This window comes from Liolophura sinensis, chromosome 7 (assembly GCF_032854445.1).
Source record: "Liolophura sinensis isolate JHLJ2023 chromosome 7, CUHK_Ljap_v2, whole genome shotgun sequence".
NCBI lineage: Eukaryota > Metazoa > Mollusca > Polyplacophora > Chitonida > Chitonidae > Liolophura > Liolophura sinensis.
This window is the reverse complement of record NC_088301.1, coordinates 48,055,485-48,073,386: the sequence shown is the minus strand read 5'-3', so window position 1 is coordinate 48,073,386 and position 17,902 is coordinate 48,055,485. Positions and strand designations below refer to the sequence as shown.

Genomic DNA, 17,902 nt, shown 5'->3' with positions numbered 1-17,902 from the left:
AAACACTTGTATTAGGTGTTACACTGGAAAATAACAGCTAGCCAATGCATCCATTCCAAAAAAAGCCCAAAATACTCGCAAAACATATCTCTAAAACAAAAGTTTCTCTAATTCACTAACACTCTTGATAAATATGTATATGCACTTTAACTCAAGGCTGGGTACTATCAAAGATAAGTAATCATCACTCAGAAAGATTCGATAATAAAAGCAAAATAGATTTTTTATTTTAGTTACTTTATAATTGCGACATTTCGATGAAGTCACAATCTGGTTGTAAATATGGTCATGTTTATGCACTTCTATAGCCCAACAATAAGAGGAACCGAACACAACAAAGCTGTAAGAGAAAATCCAGAGACCCTGAGAGCATTTGGACCATATCTACCAATAAACGTGTTTTACTGGTTTAAAATGGGTTGAAAATGAGATTAACGGTTGTTGGAATGTACTTGGTGAACATGCTCAGAAATTTTTAAAAATATATTCAGTTGACAGCTATCATCTATCAGTTCATGAAATCAAGCAAGATCTTGACACCTTCATATTCACTAAGCAGAAATAACTCAATTAAAAGACCAATCAGTAATACTTTGATATAAACATCTGATATCTCTATTGTTGTGTTTTGGGGGAGGGTGTGGGGGGGGGGGGGGCGGCGAAACAGACGTATTTTTCAGAAACGCTATGTGATCAACACACTAATGCAACATATAAGGATAAGTGGTTGGAATGTGTGCGAAAAGTTTGTCGATGACACAATTCATTTCACATGATTTTACCCACTGATCCTCAGCTTAATTTGTCGCTTGACACCCGTTCGGCATACATCTCTGCACCACGTACAGTCACAAATGCCTGATCACTTAGCTGTTCCCAGTATCCCGACTTTTGCATAGATTCAATCATGTCATCTGAAAAATAAGTGAAAACAAATAAAATCATGAAAACTTTCGTTCTGTTTCAAAAGTAAGTGATAAATTGGAGACATCAGATCAATGCTACCATATCACACTTGGATGCAGTTAAATTTATAATAAAAGAATGCTGATAATAAAAAACTTATTACGAGTAACAGGCATATTACAAAAACACTTTACAACATATCGATATGTTTATTGCTTAACGCCTGCACAAACGTTAAATTTTGTTTTAATGTTGTGGGCTAGTAAAACACACCTCTTAATCCTGCCAGAAGTATGGAAACACTGGCTTCACTGTAATCCAGTATCAGCTGAAATTAACATTAAATCCACGAAATTTACAAAAAAAAAAACCATCGCAGATTTCAAGTAACTTAGTCATGAAGTACAAGTTATATATGTTGGTAATATGGCACAGTGTGTATATTATCAACGCATTCGGTAGTACAACGTTTCTGTTAGCTTGCAGCTGTTACCATTTTCGTGCCACAGGTTTTAACATCCCAAGGTGTTAAAGAACATTTCTCTTCACACAGGCAACAACAACGAACGTAAGAACGTAGTTACTTATATTCTGATAATGGGAATCGTAATCTAACACACTTAAATCTCTGTTATTCCGATAAATGCCTTTAAAGATGTTAACCTATGTTATCTTCTTCAAAGCTGGTGACTGTGGGAAAAGGCACATATTCTGGAATAAAATTCAATTAATAAAATCATGATAACAGTTTTATAACAATTTCACAACACTTTGACAAAGTAATGATGTTAAAGCAAGCGGTTATGAGTATCGATGCAAAATGCATCATGGACACTAAAACTAGAGCAGTAGCGACCTAGTTGGGAAATCATCACACGTAATCGTTGAAATCTGGCGTAAACAAATTGCACTAATGTTAAACACAATACTAGACATCGGTAGTTTGGAATTTCTCAAAACGCTGTGTTGTAATCACTTTTTTATAAACGTTTGCATGAATAAATGCAAATCAACCAAGTATCGGGGACTCACAGTCCATCTACACTTTTGCACGTGCCAATGGCGATGTTGCAATCTTTCCACCATTCTCTTTATTCATAATTCATAAAATTGGTATGTCTTCGACATGATAAACCAAACTGAGACATTATATAAACCGAAAACTATGAGAATGAACTAGATCGATCTGGCTCGCCAATGGTCTTATGCGTTTACCTGTGTTAAGACGCTTAGCCCTGTCGCGTCGCTAAACGTGATTCCAGAACAGTCTATAATTATATACTGAATAACAGCCATCTCACTGTCCCCTCCGCCTAAGGGGAGCGCTTTTGTCAAAGGTTTTTGTGGTATATCTTGATATTCCTGTGGGAAAAGTTAAAAATGATTGGATTGATTTGATTCGATTGGTTTTTTACGGCGTGCTCAAGAATATTTCACTTATATGACGGCGGCCAGCGTTATGGTGAGAGAGAGGAAAGCCGGCACAGCACGGGAAAACCCACGACTATCCACCCGTTGCTGCAAGACTTTCCCACGTACGACTTGAGAGGAAGCTAGCATGAACTGGACTTGAACTCACAGCGACCGCATTGGTGAGAGGCTCAGGGGTCATTGTGCTGCACTGACACGCTAATCACTCTGCCACTTCGGCCCAGTTAAAATTGAAAATAATACCGTTTCACATTCCAAAACACAATAGGTCATTTAGAATATAATATTACACACTGATTTAATAATTGTTATCAGTCAGGATAACTATAGCTTTAGTCGAGCATGCAGGTGTGTGAAGTGTGAAAGTTTAGACAACAGAACCATCAGAGGTATCTACTTCAACAAGTACATATGAGTCTGTCACATTTTGGATCAATAGGTTAAAATGCCTCTAAACACATCCTCAGCTGTGTTAGCTGTTTGTTTGTTTCATTTTGAGCGTTACCTTCTGTTTTTCGAGGCAACATTTGAAAGCTGTCCCAGTTTGTTTCGCATTTTTCCTTTCATCTGGTTTAACGGTGACTGGCATTGGATTCAACAAGCGAAATCTTTTATCAAATAGTTCAGCGTTGGCAAAATATAACGGCCCTTCAAAGTAGACAATTTTCTTCCAATGTTGCTCCATATCCTGTGCAAAAAAATGAAAGTAAAGTTATGTCACGCGGTTCTATGCAGCATCATACCAAAAATTACAATATAAAAATACAGCACAGAGAGTAAAAACAGACCAGCGACGACAGTGTAATACTTTGCAAAAGGTCACCAATATTCTCGGTGAAATCATGTCCAATCAATATTAATCTACTTTTAAATGGTATTAAAGTTAAAAATCAACGAAATTATCATCTCAGTATATTCTGCTCATCGACAAAGCCTTGGAAGCCTGTGAAAGTATAAGGTTTGTGGGGAGTTCCATTTAGAATAATTCTAGACTGGTGATGACTAACAATTTGTTAACATCATCAATTTTGTTTTACCTAATTCTGCTTAAGCCAGTTAGTGATAGGGAGCGTATATGTTGCTACTGTCTTATACGTGAACAGTTAGAATAAAACCCTATATGAGTTAAACTGACAAATGGCCGGATTTTACCGATAATACATGAGACCGCTCGCCAAGTATCACTCTGTCGATACTCCTCTGGTTTTACTCTACCTGCTGTAAGTCTTGTATTATATTACTGTCGGTATAACAATGTATCAATTATCCGCAGTATACTCACACATTTATACTTTTCCAAAGGCATGTAAATACTGGATAGTTGGATTTTCTCCAGGCCAAGCACGCGCGATCTGAAATATAGTTAATATATAGTTATATAGTTTCTGCTATCCAGTACAGACACTGAAATACTCTGGTGCATTATAGGCGACGTTAATGAAGGAAGGTGATACAATAAATTAGTTTGCATGAACAGAGTATGTTTGCCCTCCTTTTGTATGTAGCACAGTTTCAATTATTTTATTGATATATAGCCGAACACACAAATAATGTATTATCACTTTTAAAGCTTTTTTTAAATAACAAAGGATCTTGCCTCTGTGTAATAGATATGACATTGATGGATACTTATTATTTGCAGTTGCATTTTTAAAACGCTCAGGTTCATTATCGTTATCCTCAGTCGCCTTTCATTAAAATAAAGTCACACTAAAAACCTTCAAAAATACATCGAAAAACAATTTATTAACAAGCAGTTATAGGATGAGAAGAATGCCAGGTTCTCAGAATGATGTTGGCAATCTGAACTCATAACAAAACTGCGTTTCAAGTGGCACGAAACCGGTGTAGATAGAACTGTTGGCTATTCAACGTCCGGCTATGTGATACTACCATGACCACGTGTCTGCACGCACTAACCTCTGTGTTCTGATGACGACGCTTAGTATTGAACATACCACACCTAGACATAGCCCTATGTCCACTCCGAAAAAGAGAACTCCAAGAAATGTCACGATCCACATCGTCTGAATATATATACACAGACAGAATTCAGGAAAATAAGGAGCAAGTTCAGGAATCAAAATTATTCATGTTAATTGCTATTGCCAGTAAACTGAAAGTGCTACATCGCCATTCATTAGTAATCTAGAAGTCCTACGCTGTAAAAGAAAATGAAAGCATATAAACACAAACAAAGACACAAATATAATATTGTTTAAATCCACACATTGCAATAACGCGTACTGAATGAGTTGACTTAGATGAAGATTTCCACATTTTATTCATCTGCTTTAGGTTGTATTCATGGATATTTAGTTTCTTCGATGCCGCCTTTAGGTTTATGCCCAGGACATAAACGCATTCAACACTAAGACAGCGAAACCGTTTCCATTCCTTATAGGCTACAAGTTACACCATCGATGGTTTGAAGGAAACAACAACACTTCTGTCCAAACATCGTATATGTTAGCTTACTATGTTAGCATACTGATGTTTCGTTTTCAATAGTTCCTAGAATTCCACGTGTACCTGATGTACAGTTTCAAACCAGATATACTGGTTTTAAAATTATGCGTAAATGAAATAGCTCATTATGGTCTTATACTTACGAAATCATACTTGGAAACAGCCGAGTGTCGTTTTCCTCTTCGCAACTGTGTCACTACGCTTTTGAATGCTACTAATATAATAGCAGCCAAAACACTCTACAAAACAAATAATGTGTTGAAGGTTAACACAATAAGGTCATCAGGGACTTTTTGATTTGTTTGATTGATTGATTTAATAAAGAGATGGACAAAAATACCAGAAGCGGATTTACAATATCTGTGTGAGAAAGGCTTATTAACAAGACCATAACCAATGTCACAATAAGATGAAACTTACTATCGGCAGCGAATGAAAAAGGGGACCAATGGAAATTATTACCAGTAATACCACAAAACTTCCCACCAGGGAAGCAACCTGTTTGAAAAAAAATAAATATAATATAAGTAAATATATAATAATTGTATATCCACGGCGACGATAAATGTAAAATAGCGGAATATTCGATGAGAGAGAACCCAATGCCATGGCAAATTGAGTAAGAAAGGGTGGGTGGAAAATTCTGGGAACGTAATTATACCGTAAAAAAACACATAAGAAAGTATACGAACTCTGATAATTCCGCATGTGTTAATACATATCTGATACAAAACTAGTGAAAAATCTGTAATGTCACTCGACATTCAGTCAGGGTTTCATCGTGAATTTTCATAACAAGGCTGTATACGTGTAATTCTCAGTTACATTTTTTGGCATATTTCCTTGTATATTTTTCTAGCTGCAGGTCAAAATTTTCAATTATGTAAATTATCATGATCAAAAGGCATATTTTCTTATATACTATATACATATATAACATTTGTCTCATTCAAGTAAAAATAAGAAAAGGTTCCATTCAAACTGTCCCTCAATGCAGCAAAATTGTCTTAACTCGTGCTAAATCTCAGGAAAAAATTTTTGGCCAGGCTGATGAATAAAGACCTTTTCTATTGTGAGAAAAACTGTAACATTGAAAACAAAAACAAAATCAGTAAAGGCGAGAACGGAACAACAATAAAAGACTTTGATGTCAATCTCAGTGAAGTTCACCTGAGATTTGCCACCGGCACTCTTCTGTACAACACTCCTGGACAGTGACACTCCTACCGCAAAGCCCGAAAACATGGAAGACACTAACGACGACGCACCAACAGCCACCATTTCCTACGAGAAAGTGAAATACTGTCTATATCTATAAAAAAAATCAGTGTCTGTGATAAGATACACCCACATGCCTAGTTACACTCCGTGTAATGTCTATTATTTTTTGTGAAGTGAGATACTGCAGTAGCTATTGCCAACTGAAAATAAAAATTATAAATGCTGATTAATACCCTTAAGCTGGTTAAAATGTCTATTATTTTTTACAGGGAAGGAGCTTTTAGATGACGTGATACAAAATATGAGTATTATTACGTAAAATTAAATATTTCATAATCATGGAGTCAGGGCAGCGTGCTTATCTTTTGCATTCTTAGCAGAGATGTAAGAGTGGCTGAGTGAGTTCTTGAGGTTTAACGTCGTACTCAACAATTTTTCAGTCATATGACGACAAAGGAATCGTTAGGGTGTATGTAATGTGTCTCCTTGTTGCAGGACGGATTTCCACCGCTCTTTTATCTAGTGCTGCTTCACTGAGACGACTTAACGAAGGCAAGTGAGCCGCCCCGCCCGAGCCATTATACTGATACGGGTCAACCAGTCGTTGCACTGTCCCCTTCATGCTGAGCGCCAAGCGAGAACGTTACAACTTCCTCTTTTAAAGTCTTAGGTGCGACTCGACCCAGGATTGATCCTGAATCTACCGCTCCCGAAGCGGACGCTCTAGCAGAGATGTAAGAAGAAAGGGGAAACAGTATAGAGCTTGGAATAAATTGTTTTCGTGGTATTTGGCTGGATTTTGGCGGATTTAAGATTGAACTAAGGCCCTTACCTGATTAGAACTGATTTTGTCCTTGGTTTTCTTGGCGAGCGCCTTCGCGATGGACACAGATATGACATAGGCCACAATAGCCACTGTTATGGCGTCGCGTATTAAACCCATGTTTGTCTTCTGTATGGGTGGGAATTGTGGTGGAGGCAAACTGAGAATGGAAAGTAAAGAAATCATTATTTCCTATATGCCTTAGTGGTTTGTGATAAAAGTTGCTTTGAAAATTTGAAGTGCGATACGAATTTATCTGGCACATTATGATTGACGAATGGTAGGCTATACGAATGTCTTTGGTGACGCCTACATGTAGATTCATTTCCAGAACAGCGGGGTAGAAATATACATTTGTACTGCACAACAGTTCACAGTTTTAATGCGGAATGGAAGCTATTCACAGAGGTATAATTACTAAAAACTTTTTTTACTTATTTTCTATATTAAGTGTATACATATATGTGCATGTATATTTATGATTTTGTCGATTGTTGCAAAGAACAGAGAATCGGACAAAATATACGCTTGTTTGTTGACGCAAATAAACAGGTAAATACTTCAAACAAATAAATATGATTTTCTTGTGGAAAATACGTAACGACAAACTTGGGTTGTAAACATACACATGTATTGTTGGTACCTTGAGGGTATGGCACCGACAATCTCAAGCCCAAATTTATTGTGCAGGTCTGTGAAGTGAGATACTGCAGTAGCTATTGCCAACTGAAAATAAAAATTATAAATGCTGATTAATACCCTTAAGCTGGTTAAAATGTCTATCATTTAACAGACAAAACTTAAGACGAATAGAATCATAGCTCTGGGATAAAAAGAAATAAGCAAGGAATCATCGATACAGGCACAACAACTGGTCAATGGTTAATCTTTGGGGCTCAGGGATCATCCAGTTTGAGCATTTACAACGCAGATTTATAGGGCATTTTTCAAACAATAAAAGATATAAATATTCAATTTCCGGATGGATATGAATTTAAATTTGATGTAGTTACTTACGACTATTAACTCAATAGGGACTGGGAAGAGAAGGCGCTCCTTGAACCTTTCGTTGACACACACTTTCACAAGATATAGAATGACAAAGCAAATGGTGGACGAAACAAGTGATGCCACATTTGTGGAAGATATGTTTTTCCCGATCTGTATAACTTCCTAGTGTAAGATTAAAATAAACAAAACAACAACGGTCAAGTCAAGTACATGTTATATACATGTATGTATAATTATGAATGTGTGTATGTATAAGCAGAATGGTTTGTTGCAGTATACAATATTACTGCATTATATTAAATGGTTCTCCAGGACGTAGTATTCATGACACGCGATTTATACATAAAAAAACATGAAAGGAACTAACAATAATCAGCGGTAAGGCTGCTTAAATTTGTGTTTATGAATTATATTATCCGTATTTTTTAATATTCCATTACAGGTATTACATAAATTTTGCTGAATAACTAAAACACGGCCATGCAGTTATTCATTTAACGTTTCTGTGTACCAATTTCCTCGCTAGATCCAGGTATCTTATAGTTTTACAGACGATGTTTCTCAGCAGCTTCTCAATCATTTACTGATTAAATTGCTGAACTGCTTTAAAGATACTAAACTAAATGGTTGTGTTGCTGTATGCAGGTATCATACAAAGCATGGATTGACGACCTGATTCCGTCTCAAGACATAATTAACATATGTGACCCAAATCACATATACAAATGAATATACAAATTAAACACTTGGGTAACCGTAACTAATAAATATACATGCACGGCACCTTTACACACTTAAACGGCTGAGCTTGCTTAGCAATCTTAAGCCCCAGTACAACTTTCAACTGGCTGATGATCACAAGTATCATGGCCGATGTCAGGAAACCGCCTAGCATTGGGTCTGGCATATAAGACGTCACTATACCAAAGCGCAACTTCCCCATTACCACCTGCAAGTAGAACCAAGGGAGGTAAAATACGTACAATGAAGGCCCGTTTGAAGACACTGAAAGTGAACATAAAGTCAGCCACTAAATATTAGTTAATTAATAAAGTACTATTCCAGAAATGTTCTAAAAATATTTTTAAAATTCTACACCGCTAATCAACAAAATAAATAGCAAACAATCGTCAGCACCTACCCACTCATTTGGCAACGCCATTTTGCCATGTTAAAGCTATCTAGAGCGACGTCACAAAACCTAGGAGCTCTCCCGTACCATCGGTATTAAACAATGTGACAATGAGAAAATACAGAAACGCCTGATACCTCCGGTAACGGCTGGTCCTCGTTCTGCATTAGGCCAAGCCGGCTATACCGACATCAGGGAATTCACCGAACAATGGAGAACCTTCTGATAACAGACCCTTTCATTAAGACTTAGGGGAGATATTTTCGTAATAAATCTGACTTTGTTACGGCAAAATAATGCAAAGTCACAATATTTTTTTTCAAGCAATGACTCACCTGAGGCGGTTTCCATTCGTGTTCACTCTAACAAGTTAGCTGCAGTCTCCTGTCCAACATGTACACATTGTGACACGGGCAACCTTTCTCAGTTGCCTGCTCATAAATATGTGGTCCAAAATGTACCCGTTCAGCACTTAAAAGAACCGCAAAATCCAATTTATTGTATTGATATCTGTCTATACACTATAAGAAACCACACTGACAATCGAGAGCTAATAGGTTTTTTGACGTGACAGCCAATTATCACATGACGCTTTCAGCGCTAGTGATTGGCCAAGTTCATGTGGGCTTCTGCAACATGGTTACTCGGAGTGAATTGTCTGTCCTTGCCATATCCCCAATACTGAACTTCATATTCTCGGCTTTTAAAACCTTTTACATTTTTTTACATATTTTTCTGTGATAACTGTGTCCTATATCATTTTTTCTATGTATATTTTGTGGCAGACTTTATGTTCACTTTAATATAATCCTTATCCTGGTTGATAAGGGTGTATCTTTTTCGGTTTTACAATGGTTTTAGAAGGCAGGTGCTGTATTTTGAATGAATGGTTATGAATGAAAATATGTGAATGAATTATTTAAAAAGTGCAACCTTACACTTCTACAGCTCCATTTCCCCAGTTTCGCTTTATCTTTTAGCGTACATGTGACTCTAAACAAGACTTATCATAATTACTGTTAACAATGCAGGTGTAAAAATAAAATAAAAAAAACGATAAGAATAACTTACTAAAATAGAACCAACAATAAAAGCTAGGACAGTTGCTGCAGCCACCTTATGCCCATGAGCTTCAAAAGTGAACTCCGTGTCGGTGGCGTTGCTGGAAACATTTATCAACCCTGTGGAATCTCTGAAGTTGTCCTCGTTGTTCTCTACCGCAGTCCCGACCACCAGGCTAACTGTAGCTGTAGTGCCTGTTAACATTATGGGGTAATCGAAACGCTATGCCATACCAGTGAAGTAGATTCATGTGTGTTGGCTTGTGCTGAAAATTACAGTTCGGATCTTTTGAACTGACAATACGGACGGAGTAGGTAAATTTCATTGTATATAGCCTCATCGAGCTCTTTTTCTACAGGTACCAGGTTTCTTTCTTTTCAAATTAGTTCAAGTTATGTCCCCAACCAGTATCATCGAAGTTCTATTCATCTTGTATTTCAAACAACATCACCGTATATAGTAATTCAATATATCTGTTTGTTAAGCTTTAGTTTACAAACACTTACCCTGTAGGCCTACACCAGCACCAATGTCTGTGTTAACTTCAGAAGTGATACGTTTTATATATGTTCTCAAAACTTACACGTAAGAATCTATACATGTCATTCAACTGAGATGTCAGGAAATTTTGACTTGAAAATAAGAGTATTACTCCTGCAAGGTATCACTACATGTACACTCATCGGTTCTCACAAAGCTCTTCACAAGACTTCCGTAAACTAGACAGTTCCAAAGTTTACGCTAACCAAATTAAAAGTACTGAAGGCAACAGAAAAATAAAACTGCCTCACATCTCGATTAATGTTTAATGCTGGGTACATATTAATGACAACATATAGGCCCCTAACAACATATACACACCAGTGAGAATTGAAATTCAACTGTAACAACGTTTCAGTGATTCAAGAATGTCGTGAGCACTTCCCAAACACAGCTGACTGGGGTCGTATGATTGATTACAATCGTAACGCACTCTGATTGGTCACGGCTTTTCCCCTAAAAGTCCCCTGTTGAAAGATGAATCCAATGATCCATATGTGTCATCAGAAAAACATTTTATTTATGTCTCCGAATAATGAATAATTTATAACCGGTGGCCTAAAAGATATAAATACACACACACACACACACACACACACACACACACACACACACACACACACACCACACACACACACACACACACACACACACATATATATATATATATATATATATATATATATATATATATATATATATATATATATATATATATATATATATATATATATATATATAATGATGATGACAGTACATTTACTTACCAACGGAGACAAAACGGGAAGTGCCGAAGAGGAAGTACACAAGTGCTGATATGAACGCTGTGTACAGCCCACAAATAGGTGGGAGCGACGCTAGCATAGCGAAGGCCATACCTGTATAACGGGCATATATTGATGAATCTATGTATATGCTTATCCAACACTGCAACTACAGCATCGCAAAATCGCAACCAAAATTTGCATACACCTATCTATTTTCCATCTATTCGACGGTTTAACTACTGTGCATATATACAGGTTTTATAACTAGCCATATGTACAGGTCTTATAATAAGTCATTTATTAACTAATATACACAGGTATTACAATTAGACATATACATACTTATATAGACATATTTGATTTCACGCCGTACGCAGGAATATTTCACTTCTATGACGGCAAATAGCATTATGGTGGGAGGAAACCGGGCAGAGACCAGAGTAAACCCACGACCGTCTGCAGTATGCTGCAAGACCTACCCACCTGCGGCCGAATAACAAACCAGCGTGAACTGGACTTGAACTCACAGCGACCGCATATACAGCTCTTAAAATTGGCCACATATACAGGTCTTATTATTAGCCATGCATACAGTTATTATAATTAACCATGCATATAGGTAAGATATTTCAGAGAGAGGCCAATGATATCAGCTATGTGCAGCATTATTACAATGTATCTGAAGGGTTTATACTCACTTGATGGAATTTGAACAATGCCCACACTCAGTCCCGCCACCAAGTCGTTCACGAGTTCTGTCCTTACGTTGTAAGCCTGGAGCATTGTCCACACGGGGAACGTGGTGGTCAAACATCTCCGTAGGCAAGTACGTCGACATTTTCCTTTGACTAACCTGCTCCATTTACGCTTTACAGATGAGCTTTTGACTGAGGGGTTGCTCAAGTAGAGTTGTCGGAACTCTGACACTTTTAGATGCTCAGGTGTACATTTGGTTATTCTACCCGAACCAAGGCTATGTTCGTAAGCTTCAGAACACCCATTTGCTACGATGAGATTATGACCTATATCTTCATCACCCTCGTGTACATCAGGCTTGCTTACTTCCATTTCGATCGTTTTGGTTGTAGGCATTTGTGTATACATATGCCTACGTATAACCTGACGCTTTAGCTCAACAGCTGTTCATCCGTATGTACACTGCCCCGTCCCAGGCGCGTACTGTATACTCGCTCCACAAGCCACGCGGTGCAAACATATCCTGCTTGGCTTAACCAGCTGAGAAGGTCGGGCCAGTGCACTCTCTTCTATGTTACCCTGGCTCACTGAAAGTACACAATATGGTCTCACCTATATTTGAACCTATGTTTCCGTATACCGTTCATATCCTGCTCTCTGGCAGGGTAGTGCTACAACGTTTTCCTGCCATGGGTATATACCTAAATCAAAAGAGACATTGTTCATGTATACAGGGCTGTGTAGAATCTTTTGTTCTAGTTTGCATTGTTCAAATTTTTATTTGTACGCTAAAAATAGGCTTTTTTAAATAAGGGTATGTGGAGTTGTGTTTATAAGGTCTTGAAACTTGCACTTAAAATGTCATAAAATGTACTAGGGTTGGGGGTACTATGAATTCAGAGACACAGTCAGTAAATACTGAAGTGTGCGTTTATGTCAGTCTATGCAGCCTGAGTTGTTGACTATTGCTCGCATTAAGTAAGAAGTCTAAAATATTCGTAATATAACAAAAGATACATTGGTTCGTATTTCAGGCGGTATGCTGTATAAATGACAAGGAAATGCATGTGCACGGAAAAGGTGATGGGGAATAATCTACTTAATCTGAAACTGAAAGCTAGCCTGAGCTGATAGCAGAAGCACGAGGATCCTACTACAAAACCTTTATAGACAGACTTGCATGATTAATTACAAAAAGGCCAGACCGAGTGTTTATCAACATTCCAGCGCTACCTCGTCATCATTTTTGTGTTGGCTTACTCCCTCTTCTGAGATATAACGATATCTGGTATCCCCATGAGATCCACCTAAAATAAAATCGTTAAGTGCTATTCTCCATTCTATACGTTATGAAAATGAGTGCTGTGATCGGAGTGCAGTGATCGGATATAACAGAAATGTTGAGAGTGCGGTGATCGAATGTAACAGGCGTGGTGAGTGTGCAGTGATCGATTGCAACAGAACTGGAGAGAGTGCAGTGATCGGATATATCAGAAATGTTGAGAGTGCGGTGATCGATTGTAACAGGCGTGGTGAGAGTGTAGTGATCGATTGCAACAGGCCTGGAGAGAGTGCAGTGATCGGATATAACAGAAATTTTGAGAGTGTGGTGATCGATTGTAACAGGCGTGCTGAGAGTGCAGCAGTGATCGATTGCAACAGGCCTGGAGAGAGTGCAGTGATCGGATATAACAGAAATGCTAAGAGTGCAGTGATCGATCGTAACAGGCGTGGTGAGAAAGCAGTGATCAGATGCAAAAGAGATGTGAGAGTGCAATGATCGATTGTAACAGGCGTGGTGAGAGTGCGGTGATTGGATGTAACAGAGATGTGAGAGTGCAGTGATTGGATGTAACAGAGATGCTGAGAGTGATGTGATCTATTGTAACGGGCGTGGTGCGAGTATGGTGATCAGATGTAACAGGGATGTCTAAAATGTAGTGATCGATTGTAACAGGCGTGATGAGAGTGCAGTGATCGATTGTAACAGGCGTGGTGAGAGTGCAGTGATCGATTGTAACAGGCGTGGTGAGAGTGCAGTGATCGATTGTAACAGGCGTGATGAGAGTTCAATGAACGGATGTAACAGAGATGCTGAGAGTGCAGTAATCGATTGTAACCGGCATGGTGAGAGTGCTGTAATCCATTGTAACAGACGTGGTGAGAGTGCAGTAATCGCATGTATCAAAGGTGGTGAGAGTGCACCGATCGGCGGTAGAACAGATAGCGAGAGTGCAGTAATCTACTGTAACCGAGACGGCGAGAGTGGATTCACCGGCTGTTTCACAGATGATCAGAGTAAATTCATCAGAAAGAGAGTAATGGCTGCTTGTAGCAGAGACTGAGAAAAATAGAGAGAGTAATGATATCTTGAAGCAGAGATTGAAAGAGAAAGAGCGTAATCGTCACTCGAGACAGAAATTAGTGACCGCTTTATTTGTAGCAGAGTTTAAGAGACAGAAATAAATGGCCGCTTGTAGCAGAGGTTGAGAGACGGAAAGTAATGGCCGCTTGTGGCAGGGACTGAGAGAGAAAAAATAATGGCCGTTTAATTGTAGCCGAGGTTGAGGGAGAGAGAATTAATGGCCGTTTGTAGTAGGTATTGAGAGAGAGGAAGTAATGACCGCTTGTAGCAGAGGTTGAGAGAGAGGAAGTACTGGCCGCTCGTAGCAGAGGTTGAGAGAGAGGAAATAATGGCCGCTCATGGCAGAGGTTGAGAGAGAGGAAGTAATGGCCGCTAGTAGCAGAGGTTGAGAGAGAGAAAGTAATGACCACTGGTACCAGTGGCTTCATTCCTGGCTCAGTCTGCCTCTGGAAGGTAGATTGCACTGGTTCAGAGGTTGGTGTAGTCTCTGGAACAACACTATTATCCACGTGACTATCACAAAGAGAACTACCACTGTTGGTGTCGATGTCTGATGATGTTACGGTTGTAGGCAACGATTTCTCAACAACATCTGTAACATTCTCCTGGAATGGCTGATATTTCATGGCTACAGCATTGTCATCGCTGTTATCAGAGCGAAGTCAAATCTGCTTCTGGTGTCGACGGCAGATTCGTCCGTCTGGTGTTTGAACGTGGTAAGACAAAGGTTCCCTTTCTGTGCAATTTCTAGTTTTCATTTCTTCCCTCTGCCATAATATGCGAACACAGACGCTGTTGTTTTCCAATATAGTGCAACTTTTTGCATGTCAATCATGCTATGTCATGATGTTGTTGCTTCTCGCCAGTGCGTCCCTAAATATCTGGGTGCAATACGTCCAGTCTGGATTTGAGTCGTCGATTCATCAACATTTCAGCAGGTGACAAGCCTGTTGTAGTCTGTGGTGTGATTCTACACTGAAAAAGTAACTGATTCAGTTTGTTCCTGAATGCAACCACCTTTTTGTCTTGGCCATAGTCCCTTTGAAGAACTGAATAGCTCGCTCTACTTGCCCATTCGATATTGGGTGGTATGGAGAAATCAAGATGTGGTTAATTCCATTTTGACTTGGGAAGCTAGTCCCGTTATCCGATACCATCTGATCCAGTAGACTGTGGGTAGCAAAGCACTGTTGTAGCTTCTCACTGGTAGAACTACTACTCGATCCATTAGTTGCAAAGATTTCCAGCCACTTTGTATAGGAATCTATTGCCAGGAGAAACATTTCCCCCAAGTATGTGTTGTAGGCTGGCGTAGTTGACAGTCTACACAACTGCGGACTATGTTTTCAAGTTCATTGTCCATCTTGGGCCACCACACATAGCTTCTGCCAAGGTTTTTCATACGAGAAATCAGTGGATGAGTTACCGAAAGTTCCTGTATCACCTGCTGACGTCCTTGTGGAGGTACAATGACACGTGTTCCCCATGGAAGACTACCATTGTGTACACTGAGTTCCGTCTGTCGTGTAAAAAAACGGTTGCAGGTCTGCTTACTAGCATTTGTCTGGCCAGCTCTTGAGAACAAATTTGAGTACTTTGGACAACACTTGGTCTCGCTGAGTCCATGACTTTATGTGTTTTGGATTTACAGGTCCATGAGTGTCCAGATGTTCCATGAGTAAAATGTTCTTTCCTGGGATTGATGCATTTTCACCGCCTGATGAATCAAGAAATAGCATACGCATTAAAGCATCTGCGTTTGCATTTGACTTACGATATTTGTGGACCAGCTCATATTCGTAGGCTGACAAAGTTGATACCCAGCGCTGCATACGTGCTGCTGTCATGGCTGGTATTCCCTCGGTTTCTTTTAATAGTTCAAGTAATGGGTTGTGGTCACTCATTATGGTAAAATGTCGCTCATACAGAAATTGATGAAAGTTTTTTTACTCCAAACAGGATGGCTAAGGCCTCGTTCTCCAGCTGGGAATATCCTTCTTATGCTGTAGAGAGTGTGAGCGACATGAAGCCGATGGTTTGCTCTGTTCAGTCCACCATTTTGTGATAGAGCATTGCCCCAATTCAGTATCGTGACGCATCACAATCCAGTACCAAGAGTTTGCTTGAGTCGAAGTGAACTGACACATTTGAAGACTGTAACGATTTTTTTGACCTGAGGAAAGCATCCTCCTGTCGTTTACCCCAATGTCACTTTACGTTTTTACTGATTCGATGTCCAAGGAAGACAACATTATTTACCACAAAGAAACATTTGTTCTCTTTCAGATTAATTCCTGCTTTAATGAGGGGGTGAACAAGCCTGATCCAAAATGTCCAGGTATTCAGAATCATCTTTCCCAGTTCTTAGTATGTTATCTAGACGTACTAACACATGTGGAATACCTTGAAGGAGATTTTCCATCGCCCTCTTAAAAATTCCAGTTGTACTAGACACCCCATTATGGTAATCGATTATACTGAAATAACCCCTTAGGAGTGTTGATGGTAGTGAAGACCTTGAAATCTTTGTCTAGTAACATCTGTTGGTAGGCTTGAAACAGGCATAACTTTGTAAACTTCTGTCCACCACCAAGTGGAACTGCATAGATGTCCACTTTGGAAACTTGACTGACTGTTTGTTTGTACAGATACGGATAGATATGTCGCTCTTCACTACTGGTACTATTGGAGCTTCCCGCTCAGAATACTGCACAGATTCTATTGTTCCTTCTGACTGAAGTCTCTCCAATTCCAGGTTAATTTTCTCACGTAATGCATACTGTAATGTTTTTGGTCTGAAGAATTTAGGCTGAGCAATTTGTTTCACAGTTATTTTGACCTTAACGCCCTTAAAGGTGCCTAATTCCTCTTTGCATAGGCCAGGATACTTGTCCAACACAGTTCCTTCTGTAACTGATTTGGAGATTTGATTCATTTCAAAAATGTCTCCTCCATTCAATTTGATTTGACTTAACCAGTCTTGGCAAGTTAGGACCGTTGCCTTTAGTGACAACTGCTGTGAGGTTAGCGGATTGTCCACTGTATTATTCCGAGACCATAACTGTCCCCAATACTGGAATTTCCTCCCCTGTGTAAGTCCTGAGTTTAACTTTGGATTTCTGGAGTTTCCCAATTTTCAACTGGTTGTATGTGTTTTCATTTAGCACAGTAACTGATGCTCCAGAGTCCAATTCTAACTGAACAGTAACATGTCTGATATGTTTCCTGCGCTCATCACGCCGTATGCTAAGCACTGCATAGACGTCCTCGTCTTCCCCGACAGATTTGACCTCTCATTCTGCAGGACTGGCTTGCTGTGGTGTTCGACGCCATTTATTTTTGCTATGGCCGGACGATTTTGGGTGACTGTTTTCCCTTGTCCAGAATTATTACCTCGTTGTTGTTTGTAGAAGGAGGAGAAAACTTTTAAAAAATGACACTATAGGCTGAAAAGAGCACATTTTTTTCTTTCTGCCTGC

The 17,902-nt window shown here is 39.0% G+C and overlaps 1 protein-coding gene across 1 annotated transcript; it reads right to left on the bottom strand.

Annotated features, from left to right (window-relative positions):
- Nucleotides 1-205: 205 nt before the first annotated feature.
- On the bottom strand, nucleotides 206-12,564 carry LOC135470122 (prestin-like). The gene is made up of 16 exons (XM_064748880.1): nucleotides 12,061-12,564; nucleotides 11,363-11,473; nucleotides 10,065-10,249; nucleotides 8,646-8,810; nucleotides 7,868-8,023; nucleotides 7,494-7,576; nucleotides 6,860-7,010; nucleotides 5,977-6,090; nucleotides 5,227-5,304; nucleotides 4,950-5,045; nucleotides 4,258-4,364; nucleotides 3,620-3,689; nucleotides 2,843-3,025; nucleotides 2,122-2,268; nucleotides 1,180-1,234; nucleotides 206-914 (listed from the first exon to the last, which is right to left on the bottom strand). The coding sequence occupies exons 1-16, from the start codon at nucleotides 12,464-12,466 to the stop codon at nucleotides 793-795; spliced, it is 2,229 nt and encodes a 742-aa protein (XP_064604950.1). The 5' UTR covers nucleotides 12,467-12,564; the 3' UTR covers nucleotides 206-792.
- Nucleotides 12,565-17,902: the final 5,338 nt, after the last annotated feature.